At 38.6% G+C, this 21876-nt stretch overlaps 1 protein-coding gene across 1 annotated transcript; it reads right to left on the reverse strand.

Moving 5' to 3' along the window:
* Window positions 1-512: 512 nt before the first annotated feature.
* On the reverse strand, window positions 513-20064 carry LOC139780572 (uncharacterized). Its single transcript, XM_071719264.1, has 6 exons — window positions 19764-20064; window positions 7829-8060; window positions 5559-5799; window positions 3171-3323; window positions 2571-2778; window positions 513-2023 (listed from the first exon to the last, which is right to left on the reverse strand). Exons 2-6 carry the CDS (start codon window positions 8033-8035, stop codon window positions 1867-1869), a joined length of 966 nt encoding a protein of 321 aa, XP_071575365.1. The 5' UTR covers window positions 8036-8060; window positions 19764-20064; the 3' UTR covers window positions 513-1866.
* Between the last annotated feature and the right edge of the window lie 1812 nt (window positions 20065-21876).

Genomic DNA, 21876 nt, shown 5'->3' on the forward strand with positions numbered 1-21876 from the left:
ATCACAACCGTGGAGCAGATTATAGAATCGGATGGCAGAATTAAACCTACAAAATATTATGTGGGATGTATTGTGTATAGTGTTTAATGAGAGAGAAGATATTTAAATTTAGTGGATTGACATTTTCCGTGCTATAATGCTCAATTAGTTCCGAAATGTTTTCACATAAGGCATACTCTTGTGCGTAATCAAAAAAATTTAATTGTTTGGAAACAGTTTTTGAATATATAAATGTTCAGGTACTTTCCGCGAAAACTATACGTATCGTTACGCTCGGATTTTGTTGGTACTTTATTTGGAAGTTACAGGCAATTGCCATTTAACGAAGTGAACCTAATTACAAGTTAAGCAACAGCTCTCACGTTTACCGGCTACACAATTTTCTTGTTGAAAGTGGTGGATTTTACGCTAAAAACATACGCTCTTATGCTAAACTAGTTATTTGTATATTAAAAGTAAGACAAACGTGATTTACACATTTTTAATGTTTTGACTATTAATGAAACAACAAGTTGAAAATTGAGATACCGCCACAAGAGCCTATTTTATTTCCATATTATTTTATACATACTTCAACGAACAATACATACAACATTATTATCGATGTTACACGTAATCGTAGAAGATATATTGCAAATTACGTTTTATTTTAACTTAATACAATTACATTTGTATATGTTAAAATCTTTTTAAAGAAAAATCTGTCATTTTCATCTAAAATATATAGATCATCTAAAATAGATTTATTGGCAAAAGCTTCACATTTTAATCATGCTTTATAAATTTCAAATAGCTTTCATGAAAGGTTGACCTATATATAAATTATATAGAATATTCTATCGAGAACAAGATGACAGAATAACTTTTGTGGATTTGAAGAAAAATTAAACACTATTTTTATACTTTTAATTGTGATGTAGAGACATGTAAGAAAAAATACATTAATCTTTATTATTAAAACTTTATTTAAAAGCAAACTCATTGAAAAACTCCGTTTAAAAAAAACTCCAAAAATAATAATCGTAAAGGAGAAAGGATTATTCATCATGTACTCGCTTTTTAAAACTATGCAAATTACATATTTAAAATTCTTGTTGTATATTTTCAAATGTACGAAAGTTATTCAGGCATTTCATGTATTATAGATCTGATATTTACACATACGCAAATGTAGAAAATTCTTTTAACTTCGCATACACGTCCATCGGAACCTTTCAAGTGAAACATATTTTCCGTTTCAACCTCTTGAAATATACATTTCATGAAGTCACAACACAACCAAATATTTAAATATCGCAATCGAAGATCAATCTACCGGATTCCAATGTCCAATTTTAAAATATATTAATCCCTCTAATAGTTATTTTGGAGACAATTATTTTTACAACGTAAAACTACATTAGAATAATTTTATTTTCGAAGGAAAAAGAGATGGAAAATACACTTATTAAGAGTAAGAGTTATCACGAATTTAATCTAGCGGCGATGAAAATTATCGGCTGTTTTATTAAATATCTCCTCGAATTGATACCGGGATTTGACAGCAAACACGATAGGTACAAAAATGAATGGGCAATAAAGGTGAGAACTCATTATTGATGCCGCTCGACACAAGTGCATGAAAAAATGACATCATTCACACGCAGGAAGTGTCGCCTACCGCGAAATCGAGAAAGAAATCCCGCATGCGATGCTTCAGGGCACGCGGGAATGACACGTCAACGCAAATGACACCGCGTGTACCATTATATTCCACGTCCCATTGTTCCCGTATACCTACCGCGCGCGTATCGCATCAACTCGAAGAGTCTCACGATATTATTACGTCTCGCGATCTTTCGGTCCGTTTACGCGACGTGGACGGAATTATCGACAGAAGAGCCTCGGCTTGACGGACATATCGTAAACGCTTAGAGGACACGACGTCGTAATCGCAGGAATCAGAGCGTTCTGTATGGAATGAATCGATAGCGGAGCGGTCCACGTCCCTTCCGAGGCTGTTACACCAGACTCCACGTCGACCCTGCAAATAATTAAGCACTGTTCAATTAAGTCCATCATAAGCCGCCATGCATTGGCACAGAGGAAAGTTACGGATAAATTTTAAAGACTCTAAAATATTGACGCACTCTCTCTCTCTCCCTCTCTCCCTCTCTCTGTTTCTTTCTCCCTAATGCAGTGACCTAATTTAATCATTTAAATAATTAAATTTAATTTCATGGACAAAATTACATTTTTCTTTGCTCATCAAAATTATATTAGTAACAGAAAACGATATCCTTTGTCATTCTTCTCATCATCACGCTTCTAAAAGTAAGTGATCGAAAAGCAATGATTCTGAAATACGGAATAATGGCCCAATTTCTAAAATTGGAATTTTAATATCGTTAACGAGAGAATTGTGTACGTGAGAGAGAAAGAAGAGAGGGGAAAGCATATTCTCGGCGAAAGAGAGCGAAACTGTGAAGCAGCTTGCAAAACTTTCGGGCGCGATGCCTGCAACCGACTTAACATCTTTGTTAGCCCGCGGAAACAAGACATCGTAAACTGATAGTTGGGTAGCGTCTTACGTCTTGAGAACGGGCGATGCATAAAGAACGAAGGGATTTACGGGGGGCGGTTTGAGAAGTACGACGTCGACGCCCGATGAATGTAATTCGCTTTTTAACGCCTCCGCGGCACCTTCCACGGCTCTTCGGGACGCGCTGAACGCCACCAGCCCGGAGCCCGCCTTGCCACCGTAGCTCGTCTCGGAGTCGCCCAAAAGAACGATGCGGCCTTAGGAATAGAAACATTTTCAATAAGCCGCTTAAAGAATGAAGATGGTTTTGCTATCGGTGAATAGTCTCGTTGCTACGTCGAGTGCTCTACTTCGATGCTATTGTGCATTGCCGCAGCTTTCAAAGGAGCAATTCACTTCTCCTCGAGAAGCGAGCAAATTTCTCATTAACTTACAATTAGACTGACGGAGAAATCTCGACTCGATTATTTTCGTAGTGAAAGACTTTTCATCTTTATATTGATTAAAGCTGTAATTTTTTACGAAATTTTTTCGTCGCCCAAAAAGCAATTACCCTCTTTAAAACGAGATAAAAATAAATGTTAGTCTTTTATATAGCGGCAGACAATACTTACCCTAATCTTAAGATTTCGACAAGTATTCTACAAACCTCTCTTGATGCGCAAAAGTGGGATGAATACTCTGGCTGTTCTCAGTGGAGCAACCAAGTTATGACGCAACATGGACTCCCACATTGAGCTGGTTTGTTTTTCTATAACACCTGGTAAAACCAAGCCGCCCGTGTGCACGACTGCCCAGAGACCTGCAAATAAATAAAGTTCAACGCTTTAACGTACTCGAAGCGATCGTCTTCGCGGGTCGTTGCGCGGAAACGAGAGACAGATGGAAATTTATTTCGTCGAATTTCGCTCACGTTGATGAGAACGTCGTTATATTATATATAACGAGCGGAAGGCAATCGCGAGAAAATACCGCCCAAGATGGCTGCAATTGCGGTCCCCGGTGATATCGAGCATTTGAAATTGCATTTCCAATCGGAAGTATGACTTATAAAACGAAAGTGCGCCTTTCCGTTCGCTAGCCGCGCTAACTAAACAAATATATTCGGCGCTTCCATCTCATTTTTCGCGACGAAAAATATTTGTCTGACAGTTCGCGGGGTATAACGAATAGCAAAAATCTGCGAATATGACGTTTGCGCTTATTTATTCTACGCGATGAAAGTATGTTATTTCCTCGTGTTTTCCCATTATGCAAACTTCCATTATGTGCGCAAGATATATTGCACGACAAATCTATGCGAATGCAAATACGCGTCTCGTAAAAATCTTATTGGAATCATGAAAAGAAAGTTGAAAGTGCATTTAAAGTTTTGAATGATGTATTCGAGTATTTTACTTTTCTGTCTTTTAAGCACTTTCCGCGAAAATCCTGGTATTTAATTCGTGTACCTTCCCCGATCTCGTACACGTAATAGTTCTATTATACCAACATCTAGGTATCCATCACCGATAAAGTCCCGGGGCACTTTATTGAACCTAACAAGCTGGTTGAATTATTATAGAAAACGGGCACGCGGTGATAACTAATAATATAACTAACGAAACCGTGTATGAAAGTGAAATTGAATAAGTAGAAACTTTCAACTTATCTGTAGCTGAATAAATATTCGAGAACATGCAATAACTGACGCTCGTTACAATTTGTATAAAAAATTACTTTATTTTTCTTGTGTTTGCTCAGTTATCACAATTAGTGCAGTTAATTAAAATTAAATGTGCGTCATGCAACACTGAAGTGAAATAGTAATTATGAGAAGTTTTTAAATGTTTTTAAATTAAAAGAAATACAGATTCAATGTTTTTTGGCGCAATTATGTGACCAATAAAATAAAAATTCAATTTATATATGGAAATAATGTTCGATTTTCTGGTTAGTTATTTTTCGCATTATACAATAATTTGCGATAAATTATAAAGCCAAAAAAGTGACTGTTTTTTTAAATAGCTACATATATATTAGGGTACTAGTAAAATAATATAAATTAGTAATGTGCGTTATTAAATTGATGGAATTTCCTGCATTCGTATGTAAATACATTTTCTTTTGCGCAATCAGCAAATTACGAAAAGGGCGAAAAAACTTATAAAAACGAATAAGTTATTCCTTGTTTCAATGCATTGTTCATCTATATCAAGCGAAACTCTATTGAATTTTGCAACTAAGCATTTTAGATGAAAGAGTAGAAGTTAATATTGAACAATGACTTTAATACTGACGCCAGAATGGCTTTAGCAGGTCAGTGCCGTAACGTCTCAAGGAAGTAATTATAAATTAAATCAAAATACAAAGAGACAGGGAAAGTGTAGCCGTTAAAAGCGTTATTTACGTGCACACTTTATGTACACACTTTATGTATAACATACTTTCTACATAAGTTACGTGTGAAGATATCATTTACGTAATATATACGTGGTACAACATTGACTAACTACTTTTTTGCACGAAGATGTAATTAAAGCTTTTTTGAATTAGTAATATTGAAAAGACTTTTGCCCATTCGAAAATTCTCTTCTTATCTACCGCATTTAATGTACTGTTAACACGAATATATTGCCCAGTTTCTTCAGTACCGATAATAATTCATTCCGAGAAATGAAACGCAAATTAAAAATTCGCATACTGATCTTGAAAGACTTGAATATTATACGACAGCTTCTATTTCCTCTGATCATACATTATAATGCTATTAAAACGAAAGTATGAAATCCATGCAAAATGTTATTTCTCTTTTTCTTACTTTCTATATATATTAAATTGTATTTTTTAAATAGTTACTAATTTGAGAAAGCTAATTATTTTTATTAATATCTCAATCTTGCGCACCGACGTCCATTTAATTTTCAGTTAAATCTTCTCTCAGGTTAGTTACTTCTAACTTTCTATTTACTTTACATTCGGTATTGCGGTCATCTCTCGGCCGGCTCGATTCAACGGTTAACCAAAGAAACCGGGCTAAATGAATAAAACATCTTGCCATCCTCGCCGGCCGGAAGTTTAGCCCGGACAGCGTCCAAACAAGCACGCAAACTGTCCTCCCTCGTCGGGTCCAATTCCAATGGCACAATTTGACCGCGGGCACGTGCGGCTTCCGGTTGCTGCGGACCACCGTCGCTCGTACCATCGGGCTCGTCCTCTTTCTGCCGCTCCAGCTCGATCGCCTTCAAGATTTTGACCGACGGCGCGCCACCCGTTGGGTCCAGCAGACCCGCGAACACCTGTCGCGGAGGGAACATGACACGTTATACATTATGTTTTGAAAGACCACCGCTGCCGCAACCCCACATTCCACGTGTCACTCCGTTACACACCATATTGGCACCGCTTAATACCGCGCGATACGCTTTGACGTTGATAGGTCATGTTAAATGACACATAGGCTCAATTGTGACTAATGAACCTCAAATAAGAGACAAAAAACTTGAAATTCTTCCTTCAGGCGCTACCTCTAATTACAGAAGAGATTTTATAAGGGTTGGTTATAAAATTTCAATTGCTAAATACCATTTTAATCGATTAAATTCAATCGTATTCTATTATATAAACGTAAATATCATTTTTAGCTCTTGAACTATTATTTTGTTAGCAATATTAATATCGACATCAGTCCTTAAAATTAATTTTCTTATTTTGTATATCTCCCAAAAACTTTGGCTTTTAAATAATCTTGTGTTTTAAGTTCTAAATTTTAAAATACCTTTCCATATAATCAGTATAATTTTGCTTTGAATTATTAAATGCCAAGGTCAATTAAAGCGGTTGAAGGTATTCATGTAAATCGATTGCGGTCCTTTGATGTATGCAGCTCTTGATGTACGAAAGGTAATAGGTAATCCAAAGCTTGAATTTCAGAACGCACGGTATACAATCGAACCGCAATTGGAATCCAAAGTACGCAAATGACCTATATCAATTTTGCCTTTGTGCTACATGAAAATTCCGTTTAGTTCAATTAAAGTAGGAACATGCGAGTGACGTAAACTGATTGACTGCGAATTGCTAATTAACGAAACCGAACGAGATTTCGACGTTAAATACCAACCTAAATGTTAAAAGTTGAAAGGCGCAGCCATTAAGCGACAAAACTAACTTCACTGAATTTTAGAGAACCGATTACGTTAAATTATTAAACGACTTTTTCGAGTATAATATTACGCACGGATCACGAGAGGGATGAAATTATTGCCCTGTCGGTTAAGAGGATCTTCTGAGAAGTAATAAATATAATATTGCTATTCGATTCAAACCCCTTTGGCGAAGAAGTTCTCGCAAGATTAGCGTCCGAAGGACGCTTCTCCTGCAACCTGCAAGTTATTACCCAGATAAAATCTGACTTCGCCGAGTATCTATATCTTTTTCGGTGGTAATCTTTGGCGGGGGCGACTCTTGAGTGGTGACACGATATACTCAACGGGACCGGCGGATACGTGAATACCTGTCGAGGAACTGTCGGCAGAACTGATTTAAGGGCTCACCGATGTTCCGCTCCCTTGACATGAGGAAACTAATTTGGAGCCCGGGCTCCGACAATCTGAAATATGTTGCACGCTCGAAGGGATAATGGGGGATTCTGACGTAAGGCCGCGGGGATATTGCGTTTCAACGGTTGTCGTCGCGTTGCACGGCACCGGCTCAACTTTAGTCGTTTAGATTCGCGAAACCGCGGAAAGAGTGGACGTGCAAAGGATCCGACGTCTATCCGGTTTAAGCCGGCGTGCCCGAAACTAGCTGACAGCCACTTTCGCGAAGCTACTCCATCTCGCGTGTATAATAAAAGAAAAAGTAAAGATGACAAATATGAATGTTCTTCTCGGAATACAGCACGGCTTCCTGCTACAAATTCGAGATTTATGCAATTACAGAGCTGACTAGGGGACAGTCCGAATAATCGCTTTGACCCAATTCCGGCGCATAATCACGGATCGCAAGAAAGGGAGAAACGAGTCATACTTGATACGCCGCGGCCGTGCGGTAACGCAAGACTTTGTCGGCGTTTGTTTATGCGCGTTTCCGATTATAATCATCGGCTTGCAAAAAGTTCAGCGCAGTTCCCACGTAATAAATCCGGCGAGCCGTTACTTCGCGCAGCCCGGCGCAGCCTTCGGCATTCGCATAAGCGCGGTTCTCAATTTTGAATATTCACCGAGCCGCGGAGGGAATATCGGCGACTGGCAGCGTAACGGAGGCGAATGTACGGTGAAGTTTATGCCGCCGTTAATTTATGGCGGTACACGCGGCCGTTATTACCTTGTAACCAGCTTCGTAGAGTGCAAGGGCGATCTGCAAGCCTACGCATGTATCACAGCTGGTAACGAGTACATGACGTCTGTTACGCGACTCGTATTCGTCGGCTGCATTCCTGGACTGTCGCATCAAGTAAGCCAGTAGGGCTGCGACTATCGAACACAGAGCCAATATCTGCAGGGCCAGAATGGCCCCGGTTTCGACATCCATTGTGACAGATTGGCGTGACGGAACTCTGCAAAAATGAAAGAGATAGTCGTTAATATCGTAGAATAACGAATTTATTTTTTATCTAGTCTCAGATAACAAGACATCGCACATCAACAAGACTCGGAAATGTTTAGTGAACAGACTATTGTACTTAACATTTTTCTTTAATAAATATAAAAATCGCGAAGACAATTATTGTATGTATTTTTAATGGATTATGTATATTTCATAAATTCAATTTCATCGAAATTTAATAACTTAAATTATCAAAATATGATATTTTAACAATTTTAATTATCAGGATACGATTATGGTTACCCAGAGAATTAATAAATGTTCTCTATTACGTTGAAAATTTTTCATTTACGTTTATAAAATAAAAGATAGGAAAGTATTATTATATATAATTTTAAACGTCAAACTGAATTAAAATAAAAATAAAAATCAGTACTTCCAGTTATTTTTTGCTAAAAATGACGGTCTGAATTTCAGAATTGTTGCATCTAAAATCCGTTAGAAATTCCGCAAGAGTTTAAATATAGAAACGCTCGAAACAACTCATGAAAAATTGAGTTTTTGTTTTAACAAGTAAAGGCTCTCTCGGCAGACAGAAGAGTCGAGGAGAGTCCGAGAAGTGCAGCCGGAGGAATTGGTTCCTTCGGTGAAAAGTGAACGGCGGGGCGGGGTTCGCTTTTGCTGGGGAGAATCACTTGCCTTTCTAAACCGTATCTAGCCTCGACCGTACGTACAGGTCGACTGCCGATTTTCCGCGATCGTCGCGGAATCGCATACCACAGGGATCGGGGGACGCGGGGAGAACTCCTTCGCAGCCGCGTTAGACGTACGCGACAGAATTTCGACGATCGCTGAAAATCGCGCGAGCGCGTTTCGTTCTCCTCGCTCGGCTGACTTGATAGCGGCGGAACCGTGTACCGCTAATGTGCCGAATCGATTAAACCCACCCAGACTCGTATTTCACCAGTCGTACGGAGGGACATTTCTCCGACGGTGCGAAATGTTTCTTCGCGAGGCGTATATACGCTTTCTCGCCGGTCGATATCTATACGGCGCAATGGCACATCGAGCATCGCGGTGACTCGCACCGTGAATCGAAGGATTAATGCGGGCGAATAATATAACGTCGGTGAAACGTGCGCATCGATCGTGTAACTCGAGAGACGCCTGCGATGCGTAGTCCGTGTACGAATTTCTCTCTCGGAGAGCGATATATTTTCTTTCTCTTTCTCTTCTCCTTCTCCTCTCCCTCTCTCGCGGTATGTAAATGTCAGCTCGTACACGCGGAATGGTAGATGCATTCCTCGAAGAGCATTGTCCGATGCATATCAGACATAAATATATGTATACGCTAAAAGAGATACGCCGCGCCGGGACGTGAAACCGATGTTTGCCTCGCATATTGCACGTAGCATCCTCAAGGAGCTTTCTCGCAAGCGTTTTCGCATTTCTGATATTTCCAAAGTCCCCTCCGGCGAAATGAAAAGAAACGTTGTTATTTATGTTTCATTTGTTCGCGTTTTAACGTTGTTTGACGAAAGGTAACGCGAGGAAAGCAGAGGATATTTTATGATGTTTCTATACAAGTCCTTTGCTCGCGAGGCAACATTTTCATTGATAACGAGTGCTTTGTATTAACGTATGCATCGTTTGTAAAGGAATATCTTTTATGATGACTGGGGAAACTCGTGCCCCTCGCAGGTATTGAAGATTACGTATACGCAGGTGTCTTTATATGCTGTCATTCTCAAATGTCATCCGCACAAACAGGATAACGGAGATTCGCGAAGAACGAATGCGCACAATAGAAAGCGCCGTAACTTTACATTACAAGAACGTCAGCTTGGCACTTGGGAGACGTGCGCGCCCGCGCGCGCAAGAACCATCCGGTTTCTTGCGATACTTTCTTCCGATCGCGCGAGTCGACCGACGCGCGCAATTTTCTCTGTATCCGTCACGCGTCGAGAGCCCCGACGCGATTCGTAACTCGGTGAAAAATAGTCGGAAGTGACAGCACTCGCCGCGCGGCCACGTGAATCAGTGCCGCTCCGCTGTCTCTCGATAACGGATCTCGATCGCGGGGCGAGATTTTCATCGGTCATAACGAATCACCTGGCGAAGGACTGCGCGTGATGAATTAGCGCTTGTCACACGGTGGGCGACGAACGGAGAGCGGCCACGCTAAAATTAATACGTTTTAGCAGCGGACACGCGGAATCTGTGACATTTACGATCGCACGAACACACGTGCATCTGCGGCCACGTGCACATTTAATCAATGTGTACGTCTGCAATATGTATACCTATGTGTTACACGGCACATTTCTCTCTCCCTCTTGGGTCTTGGTTATCACGGTCAACTTTCTCTGTATTCAAGCGACAGATAAGCGACGATAAAGAACGTCGCACTTGCGACGGTAAATCGGGCTTATTATCTTTCATCGAAAATATGTGTATGACTAACTGACTCAACTTCGCTGTTTCATGACTCTAGTTCTTGCATTTATGACTCGCACGCGAGATGCTTTATTTATTGATGATTATCACAATCGTCAAGAATTTATTACTTCGCTATTTAATAGAAACTTTATATCTTTTTGTATCTCGTTATATCAGTTTTGGAAAAAAAGAACACAGTTCTGTTATGAATGTATGTTTGCGGGTTAGTTTTTCCAAGGCTGAATTAGATAAGAGTATTATAAATAAGTGTTAAGTAATAGCCTTGTATTCATTCGCGTGAGACATTCTCACGTAATTATTTCGTTAATCATTTCTCGTCTTGGAACTGGATATATGGCATGTCTGAATATAGGTGTGACATTTGTCCCTCTACTCCCTAGACGGGAATTACGTTGATTATTCTAATTGCAAGGTACAGGAGTAATTCAATAAGGAGCCGTTATGGCATAATGGTCATCAAATTAAACTTTATATTAAGGAGAACACATACATTTCTCGAATATACATAAAAAGATAAGCATTTTGTCTAACAGTATTAACGAATAATTACATTTTGCGTATATTGACCTTTGAATATTAACATGATACAAAATTACATAGATATTCGCATTTTTAATTTAGTAGCGCAATGTGTGCGTGATATTTCTTCTAGAATAAATTTCACAGGAATCAGTATCTTGCCGTATTAAATGTGAAGAACTTTTCTATCGTTTTAACTTATATAATTCAAACTTCTTCATCCAGAAACAGCAATTTTTTATCGTGTCTTAATTGCAATACTTTTCTGACTCTTCATAAGAATGTATCAGAAAGAAGAGAAAAAAATATATCGTTATTCACTTGTAAAAAAAAATTAATGAATAATGTTTAAATGTTTAAATAAAAAAAAAGTATCATAAAACTTTCGTATTACTTATTTAGCTTTCGCATTCGCAGAATTTACATTCATGTCGAGGCTATTGCCTGCGCCGAATGAAACAACTGTACCTACGTTTATTTATATAAAATAATCGATAATTGTTTGAATTTAACAATGGAATACTTTTTGCGAAATTGGCCTCTATTCTCTCGAAAATGCAGACAAGGAAATAGTATTTTGATAGTAACAGATAGTAAATTGACGACAAGACGATATTGTCTTATTGTTATTTTATTGCTATTTATCTCGAAATTTGGATTTGCAACTAGACACGAAAGGAGGATATTGACTTGTGCCACGCGGATAGAGGCGACTGCATATTGCAACGCCATGCTAATAAGCGGCTATGTCATCTCAATTAATCGCCCAACGCCTTGCCCGCCGTGGAGACGTGTGCCGGTTGGAATGTTGGAAGTTACAACGGGTATACGCGAGGTGGGATGGGTCTGGGAGGATAGGAGGATACAAGGCTTCCCACGGGGACAGTATGCGCAACTACCCGCAGTTAGAAACCTGCAGTTAGAAACCCGCAGTTAGAACGATCGAGGTCTCTTCATATACAATCGCTAACACGCGTGTGTTACACACGAACTATAGAACGGCCGAGCTAGGACACGATGCCGCACGTTTATCGCACAGCTGCCGCGGCACGTTCGCTCGATAAAAATAAGTGGCCGCGCGCATTCATCAAGCGGACTATTACGCGGAGATAATCACCGCATTCCTTCGGCAGTGCCGACTTTCTTCTCGCATACAGACGAACGTTGCGCGACATGCAACGGTGCGAGTTCTCGATTTTGTTGGAGCAAATTAAAACTTCTCGAAGCGCGCGTTCGACGCTTCGGAACAGCTTTGAACGCGCAATTAACGCACGTTAATTATGTAACCCTTCGAAACGCCGGAATTTCCTCCTGAAGATTTGTTCGAGTTAAATTAATCAACAGATCGATCTCTAAGGAGAACAAGCGATAAGCTTAAATTGGAAAATAGCCTATCTAAAATCCCATTTTGAATGACATAAGATTTAAGTCAAATTTTAGAATAAAATTTATTGTATCATTTTATATGCCATGCATTTTATATGCATATGTGTTCTATTAATATATATTTTATATATTTATGCATTCTTTAAATGTGTTTTGTATTATAAAATTATAAATAAAATTCTCTAGGGTAAACTCGGGTAAGATGGCCATAGAGAAAAGATGGCCAACCCATGTTTATTCGATGTTTCATGGCGAGCTAGATTGAAAAAACATAAGTTGGCCATCTTTTCTCTCTCTTGGTCATCTTACCTGAGTTTACCCTATCACAAATTATGAATTCCTATAACACGAATTCGATCGTTTTAAATGGGCTGAAGAATACGGCAATCAATTTCGCGGTAAACAAACTCTAGCGAATTTATTTTAAAGGTTTAACGAAATGTCAGACTGTACAGACTTTTTCCAGACTGCGAGTTGATAACTCTAGAAATCTCCTTATTTGTATGTTTGGTACTTCAATTTCTCTAGAAAGTCATTACTCAAGACACTCGTACCGGGGCACGTATCGGGAAATCAAAGCGATATTACGTTCGAGTACGTTCTGTACTGTTGCATCAGTGATTACCGTTCGGTAATTAATGCGACTTGATACCTAATTACTCTCGATCGCATCGTCAATCATCGACTCGCTCGGCTGTGCATCTCTGCGCGGTGCAGTTAACGATCGGTAGGAGGAGTTAAATCGCGATTTTGCCTGTGGGTAACGAAGCATTTTAGGAAGTGCAATCTTCGGCCAAGCTCTCTGTGACTAATGTATGCCAAATAATTATCCACGCCGGCGTGTTCGTCCTGCCACGGAGTTAACAGACTTTTTCTTCGAATTCCGCGTGTTGAAATAACGGCGGGAAAACACCATACTGAAACGCGCCTAGATTATAGATCCCGTTTTGAAAAAGCTACAAAACGAAGCAAAAAAGAGTTGAAAAAATGAATATTTTTTCACCGTGTAGCCTATATACTTCGAAAAAATCTCTTCCCCGCAAATATTACATCTGTGTTCACAAATAAAATGGAAAATTATAAAGGAATTTAGCTTTAGAATAAAGAGAGAAAGTAATTACTGAAATCAAATTCTTTAATCAAGTCTAAATAGATTTGCAGAATTATAATTTAAAGCGCATATATTATACAGAAATATACAATATATACATTAAAAATTTTAATGTCGATTGATTATTTTCTTATTTTCCGATATTTTCCGAAAATTTAGTCTCTAAATTGATTAAAAAAAAAAAAAAAAAGGATTGTGGTTACAACAATAGTTCTGTGATTTCCCGATAAATTGGACATATAACAAAGTTTCATATTGTATCTATGCATGTTGCTAATTCCACAACCGCATAAAAAGCTGAATAATTATATTTATCGAGTTAGTGAGATTAAGACTACATTATGCAGAATTTTTTTATTATTTGTACAATACATCATTAATGGTCTACACCGTTAATGTGCACTAGCATCAAACATGCAAAAAACGAGACCGAAACTTAACGGGACATGAGCGACTGACCGTAATGTTGCGAACAAACGTTTTATAATATCAGATCGGATGAGGATTTTTTATCACTGTTTGACTTTTTACTTTTCACCGAAAAATAAGTCACTATTTAAAGTTCTTTTACCTTTAATTAAATTATTACCTCAGTGAGAGAGTTAGCTGCTGTCTTATTCATGAAAATTCGTCGGGTTCGCATTCGAACCGTTCGTATGCGAATATCTACGTGGTTTTCCGCGTTGAGGACGCTTCGGTTAACGGCTCCGGGCGCTTGACCGCTCTTCTCCTTTCTCCGTAATCGTCAGAATGATTTCCTCGAGGCTTCTGTTTACAGGTGCGCGGGCGTACAGCGTGTAATCCGTGGTTTACGTGTTGGCTGTGCGCCTGTGTACGTGTTATGCACGGCTGTGTGCGTATATCATTCCCGGATAACGAAGCAACGGTACTTGCAGTTGACCGCGGGCGGCCAACACGACTGTGTGTAAAAGGCAAATATAGTGTTGGCCCATGTGTGCGCGGTCCAATATTTGCATGACAATTTGGACGTCACGCGCGACGCTCATCTTACACACCTACTTCTGATAGAAGGCGAGTCACAATGGGCACCACAATGAATTAATCCCATCGCGCGTTCTAAATCCTCAATCTATCAAAATTAATCCTTGACGAGAAAATTAGTATTTTATTGAGGAATTCACGAACTCGTGTCCTGACGCGTGTTCGCAATAACGCGTTTTCATATTCCGTATTTTTTAAACCATATTTTTGACATTGGTTTGTCTTGTTGCGTACATGCGGTGAGGATTTTATTTCTATTCGTACGCCGACAATCACATTAATGAATACGATATAATTCTATTATGCGTTTCGAAAGCGCGTGCGTGTCCGATTTTACCGGACTTTTACATTTCGCAGCTGCTAGAAAATCCGTAATACACACATATCGTAGCGATAACGTAGAATTGAAATAAAATAATTTTAAAATAAGCAAGCAGGGATCCCATGTATTTATGGTTCAGTGGCTAATTAAAAAAACGGTATATGCCATCGCATCGGCGTAAAATATTAGTTGCAAGTCATCGCTTCCTCGTTTCAATGTGCGCAATGTGCCCAAACAAATTTTAATTCTTGAAATATGAAGGAAAGGAATGTAAAGTGTAATCGTTACTCAAATTGCTAATTAATAAGTATTTATAATTGTTAGTAATTAATATGTCCATTAAAAAATCTCACATAATTTTTACAATGTGAATATTTTTACCATTGTTTACTTCTGACAAATGTATCGCAATAAAATATATCCATGTGTAATGATGATAAATATTACATACGGAAGTATAATATAATGATTCCTTATAAGCTGGCTGAGGTATCTGCTTGAGGTATCTGCTTGAGGTATCTGAGTTGCGTGAAGCTACCTGAGCTGCGCGAAGCTACCTGAGCGATTTACTTGTGAAAGTATCGGCGCGTTCGTTTTGCTGCATTCTTATTACACTCTACCGCATTCATGACTTCCTGCAGCACAAACGGCAATCCGCATAATAGCACCATCGGTCTCGTATATCTCATTTTACATCCCAAGAAATTATAGCACGCTAGCGATCTAACGTATAATATAGAATATGACTGACGTATCCGATGATGATCCTCACAATTGTGATGGTGCAAGTAATAAGGCTTGTACTTTCTAAGGTGGATCCGTAAATAACATTAAAAATAAACAAAATTGTTTGGTTCGAGTACTTGGTAACTTTAGAAAACTTAAGTTTTGTATTAATATTATAGATGAATGATGTCGATAAGACTATGATGATGAATATTTAACAAAATAAGAAATATTAACAAATTATACTTAAATTTAGAAAAAAGTATATTAAAATTTAGGAATATTGAACAAAAATACGATAAATTTTACAAATTGTCTTGTCTGGAGTTCTGAATAATTTTCTTATTTTAATTTGAGATCGTGCACTAAGTATTTTTATCGAAATGGAACGCGACGAATCTTAGATAATATATTATGTAGGATTTTAGACACAAATAAAACCTAATGAGCGGAAAGGGAAAACTATGTGCGAGCGACTTCGGCTTCTGCGGGTGCAAAAATTTCCACGGACGTAATTAAACGACTCGGGTGGGCAGAGAGCGGGCGTGCGTGGAGTACTAATTGCATTCGTTAGCAGCCGACTGCGATCGCATAAATAAGTCTCGGGTGCGGTTTTATCGGGATTGCGCGATGACACAGACTTGGTTTTATGGTTTTCATTATTACGTTGTAGGAACCACATAAGTATGTCTCTGTTTTTCTGTGCCCCGGCCGAATATGAGCCGCGACGTGAAACGCTTAGAAAGTTTAAGCTAAGCACTTTTCCCGCCGCGTGAGCTGAAAGGCTGAGAACGTTGCGCTCGTCCAGGAATGCGTATCGACGAGGCCTGCCGCGCGCCGTTGCGCCCGTTGTTCGCGCGGTCGCCGACATTGCGATTCGCCGGACCCGATATTCCGCGCGCTTACTTTCGCGACTGTTGACGAGGAAGTGCGCTCATCCGGATAATATCGGCGCGCTTGCGGACCGCGAGGAAATCAGAGTCTTCCTCTTTGATCCGCAGAAGAAGTAGCTTCTCGAAATTAGACGGTAACTCACTCGCTGAATTATAAGACGAAGAAAAAAGAACTATTTGTTTGCAATGAGCACTGACGAAGTTGATCAGGCTTTATGAAGTAAGAACAAATTTTGAATTGAATCTCTTTGACGATGCTTTTCATCATCTTTACTTAGCGAAAATACGGAAAATTTGAATGAAAAACGATGCCGACAGGGAAAATTTGAATGGGAAACGACGTTGTCGGCGAAAATCCGAATGAAAAGGAGCGTTGTCCTTTCGGAATTAGTTCGTCTACCGCGAAGGTTCAATTATAGGGATGCTGTTGAACGTGAAACATTATGCAGACTAATGTAGCGCGATAAATCACTTAATTGAAATCACAATACTACTAGTGGTTAATTTATGGTTCGAGAGAACTAAGCGCGCTCTCTCCCTCTAATGGCTGACTTTCTTAAGTTACACCGGTTTACCGGCGAGATATTTGGTCGACATGGCAATTATTTCTGTCGACCTGATTTCGAAGTTTGTAGTGGGTGCTAGATAGCTATCAATTTCACTGTAATAAGATATAATTTCCGTGCAAAGCGGAGCTTTACATCAATGTGTCCTACTACAACGTTACGATTTTGTTTTTGTTTTCACTGTTACATGAATATGCCAGTTAATTACACACAGTTCTGAAATCTGATCCACGCATCGATGCACAACACCTTGTAATATAAGCGACCTGCCCACGTCGCGTCGTAAATAGAATATGACGAAGTGGCATCTGCCTAAAAAAAAGTTAAAGGCCGCTTTTCGCTCATAAGCAATTCTTAATTATTATTGCCACAAAGGGATTTCACTTTAACGCAATGCGAATCAAATTACGAGTAGTTTTAATCAAAACGATCTGGTCCGCCTCGAGAAAAATTATATTTTATTTTCATAGACACGTAGGTTCTTCTTTGAGCTTGAATAAAATATTTGTGAGTTGAATGTAAAGTGACAATTCAATGATATTTGCAAATTGATACTCGCATACAATTATTCTTCAGAGATATGAAAATATTCTATTTAATTATTTTTAGGTCGATTAAGATATCTTCAATGAAAAGCGCTGTCCGACTGGCGTAAATGCCACTCCCACGATCTCTCGAGACGAGGAGAGAAACCGATCCAGTCTCGTTTCGCAGCATTTAGAAATCTCGTCGTTATCGGCCACTTCTAGCAAAACGAGTGTCCGGGAGATCGGAGAGATTATAGGCCGCCCACAATATGACAACGATAGTGACGACGACGGCGCGTCGCATGCTCGCGGACAGCGAAGATGATCAGAGAGAGCAGTTTAATTACTCGGCCGCGGCGTTAACGATCGTAATAGTGGCGCGAGTGAAAATTAAATCGCTAGTTAAGTAGAGCACGGAGCGAATCCGAATGCTTGGCAAAATTGCACGGCGCAATCCCGGAATTAGGCGCGGATGTTGCGCCGCGAGATCCGCCATTCGCCCCCGCGATCCTTCCGACTTAATTAAGACTTGATTGCGCCGTAAGGACCGTCTAAGCGACGATTAGAATTTATTGTTCGACGATTTCACGTCGGTACTCTCCGCGAGCGCGGCCTTCGTTCCTACAAACGCAACACGACGCAGAAGCATTATTCGTGACGCGGATAATCGATCGAAGATCCCGGAAATGGTGTCGTTCGCGATGACACGGTCCGCTAGTGGCGATAATCGAAGCTTCTAAAGCGGAAACAGCGAGCCTCGCCCTGCCCGAAGAATCCAGACAAAGGAATCGCTCATGCAAATGGCTTCAGCCCTGACATTTCGTTCGTGAGGTTTTCCTCGCTTCTCGAGAGCTGAGAAACTCGCGAAACGCGTTTCGCAAATAAAAACTCGCGGTGAATTTCTAAACATAGCGAGACCAAATGACTTCGTCGATTTCAGGACTGTCAAAAATCAATTTGAAGGGTAAACTTTAAACGATGGATATCGGTTATCGGCGATGGCTCTAAAATAAACTTCTACGTGTCTCACTGGCTGTTAACATAATTTATTCTCAGCGATTGAAACTCGATAATTATATAAATACTATATATCTGACAGTAAATTGCAAAAAAATAGCTAAATATAGCAATTCCGATGATTTTAGATTTATCAAAAAACAGTTTGAAAATAAAACTCGAAAAATGACATATATTATACATATATTTCAGCGCAATAACACTAAAATAATCTTCCGCTTCTTACTAAATTTTAATGTTTTTTAAAAACAATTTCTTCTAAATCGTTTAGACTGTAATTTGTTCCAATTTTTCGAATGTTGATGGTCATTTAAGCAATTTCTCTGTGACTACTTCTTGGCACATAAATCACGAAATTAGAGCATTCGTAACTCGTTTAATGGCTATTTTCTACGATGACGAGGGGCTGGCATCACGCAGAAACGAGTGCTCTCGATTCTAAACTTAATATGAATGTGAAGGCAATTTAAATAATTGAAGTTTGAATAGATTATAGATAATAATGTTCGTGAATTGATTTCTTAAAATTTATTAATAATTCTATTACAATAATATCAAATCAATAAGGATATTGCGATAGAATATATTATTAGATATTTTTAATTGTTGAAATTAATGTCATAATAAGATTATCATGATGAAATTGAATTAATTTAATTAATGTTAAATATTATTATTAAAAATTATTATTATTTAAATATTAGTAGACGTCAATTTGTTTTTATCTGCACACACATGAATAATTTAATCCATACCAAATAATGGAAATAGAGAATACTTAAAAAATTTTGATAAATATATTTTATTTAATTTTTTCATTTTATATAATAACATTATCTAATTAAAATACTTTTTAAAACAATAAAAAACATGTCTTCTCTGTCACAGCATGTTATTGCAAACAGCACGTAAATGCGAAAAGTTTTGTAATGCCATTGACATGTTTACCAATATATATTTTCAATACGTTTTGCCGCAAACATAACGTCGGAACTGAGCGCTCTTCCGCAAAAAAAAAATAACATGTCTAAACTGTAAATTTCAGTTAGAGAACCGACGCCTCGACGTTTGAAATATTGAACAGCCGAGCGAGGTCCTATTCAACGGTTAAGGATGGATCTCCGACAGAAGTGACCGTCGATTTCGCAGGTAGACGGACAGGTAGAAATGCGCGCATAACTCACCAGAATTTTATGTACGGTTCGCCGGTGGGGCCTCCGGGCCGGGGGCTCTGCGACTCCACGATAGTCCACGATAGGCAAAACGATCGTGTCCGTTTTCGTGGCGAAATTCCGTGTTACTGAAAGCGACCGGGACGGTGCTGCGAAACGTCGGCTTTACGACCGGTCGAAAGTATCGGCGAGCGGCGGGCAAGCCGCACCACGGTTTCTACAACACAACTGGCTTTCGAGAATTCCCGCTTGGAATGCCTACGAGGAGGAACGGTATATGCGATACTCGGCCGTGCCTACCTCGACGGAATGGAAAAGGCACGGCGAGGAGGCATCTTCGTGCCTCCACCGCCGCCGCTCCTACGGTCACGTGCGCGCCTCTCATGTATCGCACCGTAATAATTGAGAGGCATGGGCATCGATTGTCATGGGCACATACTTGAAATTGGATGGTTATTACATGACGATTCTTTAGAACTATCCTGAAATAAAGTCGATAGAAAACGTTAAATAGAGTCAAAATTTATACAATTTATATAATTCAAACGCAGTTAGTGCGTCACGTTAAATAACAAGTATGTGAAAATTATTGTACATGACCTGTGGTTTATACGGTGTAATAGAATTCCCGTCGTAGTGAATACTTTACAGTTTGACGCTTTAAATAAACACGCGCTGCGTCGCACGAGGAGAGGATCGTGCAAAGAAATGTAAGGTGTTCAATTCCCTTTTTTTTTAGGAAAGGAAAAAGTAAAAGACGATTAGAATTATTTATTTACTGCAATTTATATTTTTAAATGTTAAGAAAAATGAGTTTGTTAAACATTAATTCAGTGTTTTATACAAAAACGCTGAATTAATACACACACAGATGGTCAACGCACAAATTAACTCTTGAGTGCGCGGCTTTGCATATATGCAAAGCGACTTTCCGATGCTCCGTGTACTGCTCTTATGCAGTTCGTGTACTCTCCTTTATGAACTAAAAACGCTCGACTTTGCACATCTGTAAAGGGCCTTCTCTGGCCCTTTTCTTTCCCATCTGTAAATGGTTCAAATTAGTAAAGAAGAATTTTTTAAATATTTTTTTAGGATTCCTTAAGCAGTCATTATTTATTTAACAAATACTCAGGATGCTATAAAAAATTACGTATTGAAGGGTTAAAAGCTTGCAGCACAAAATTGCAAAATCATTAAATGCAGCGGTATCGCCTCTGGCATTCGTGATGGTTTTGTAACTTCGCATTGAACAGTTATGTAAAGTAAGCGATTGAGCTCCGAAGGGTAAATAGGTGTGGAATATGTTCTTCCATACTACGCATTTTTAAGTGGATTCTTCGAACGTTAGTCATTACGTACTATTTATTATTCGCACGCTGTGAAGGCCGCAAAAAAATTTATATTCGTCATATTAATTACATTCAGAAGCCGATAATCTTATATTTAAGTAGAATATATTATATCAATAATTATAATATTGTATAACAACTATTATTAATTATTTATATTTTGCTGGTTAAATAAATTTCATGATCGAGTAGCGTTAAGCAATTTAAAGAACAGATGGATATCTATGTAATCTCTTATTACGCTAAAATATAATAATATAAAGTATATAATATATAAAGTATAAAAATAAATACTTAAAATATGTAATATGTGTTACATTCTTATGAAAGAATATAATTCTTAAATTTAAATATAAAGAATTTTTGCATAAATCGATGCCTACGAACCAATAAAGTTTATTACATCAGAAATACGATCTTAGACACATAATACGATCTAATCTATTCATAGCGCGCTTCACTTGACTGTGAGAAGTAATTATCATTTCGTAGACGATGTGTAACACAGTTACATAAATGGTGGGAAACGTGCCCACGGGATTGCACAGACGTAAACAATTGTACAGATTCTTCTCATGAAGAAGCTATCATTAAGTTTGCTGGCATGCAGCGATGACATAATACAAATCCAAATATACATTACCTGCTTTGAAGACTTTAAAATATATATGTTATAGTTATATGATATAAATATAGAGAGTGTTCTTCTCACGTATTATTAACGATAGATTCTTTAGTTAATTTAAAGAGATGATTTTTCTTTAACAAAAATATCG

The sequence above is a fragment of the Temnothorax nylanderi genome, unplaced genomic scaffold (genome assembly GCF_030848795.1).
Source record: "Temnothorax nylanderi isolate EJ_2023f unplaced genomic scaffold, tnyl_v1.0 TNYL_tig0285_pilon, whole genome shotgun sequence".
Lineage (NCBI taxonomy): Eukaryota > Metazoa > Arthropoda > Insecta > Hymenoptera > Formicidae > Temnothorax > Temnothorax nylanderi.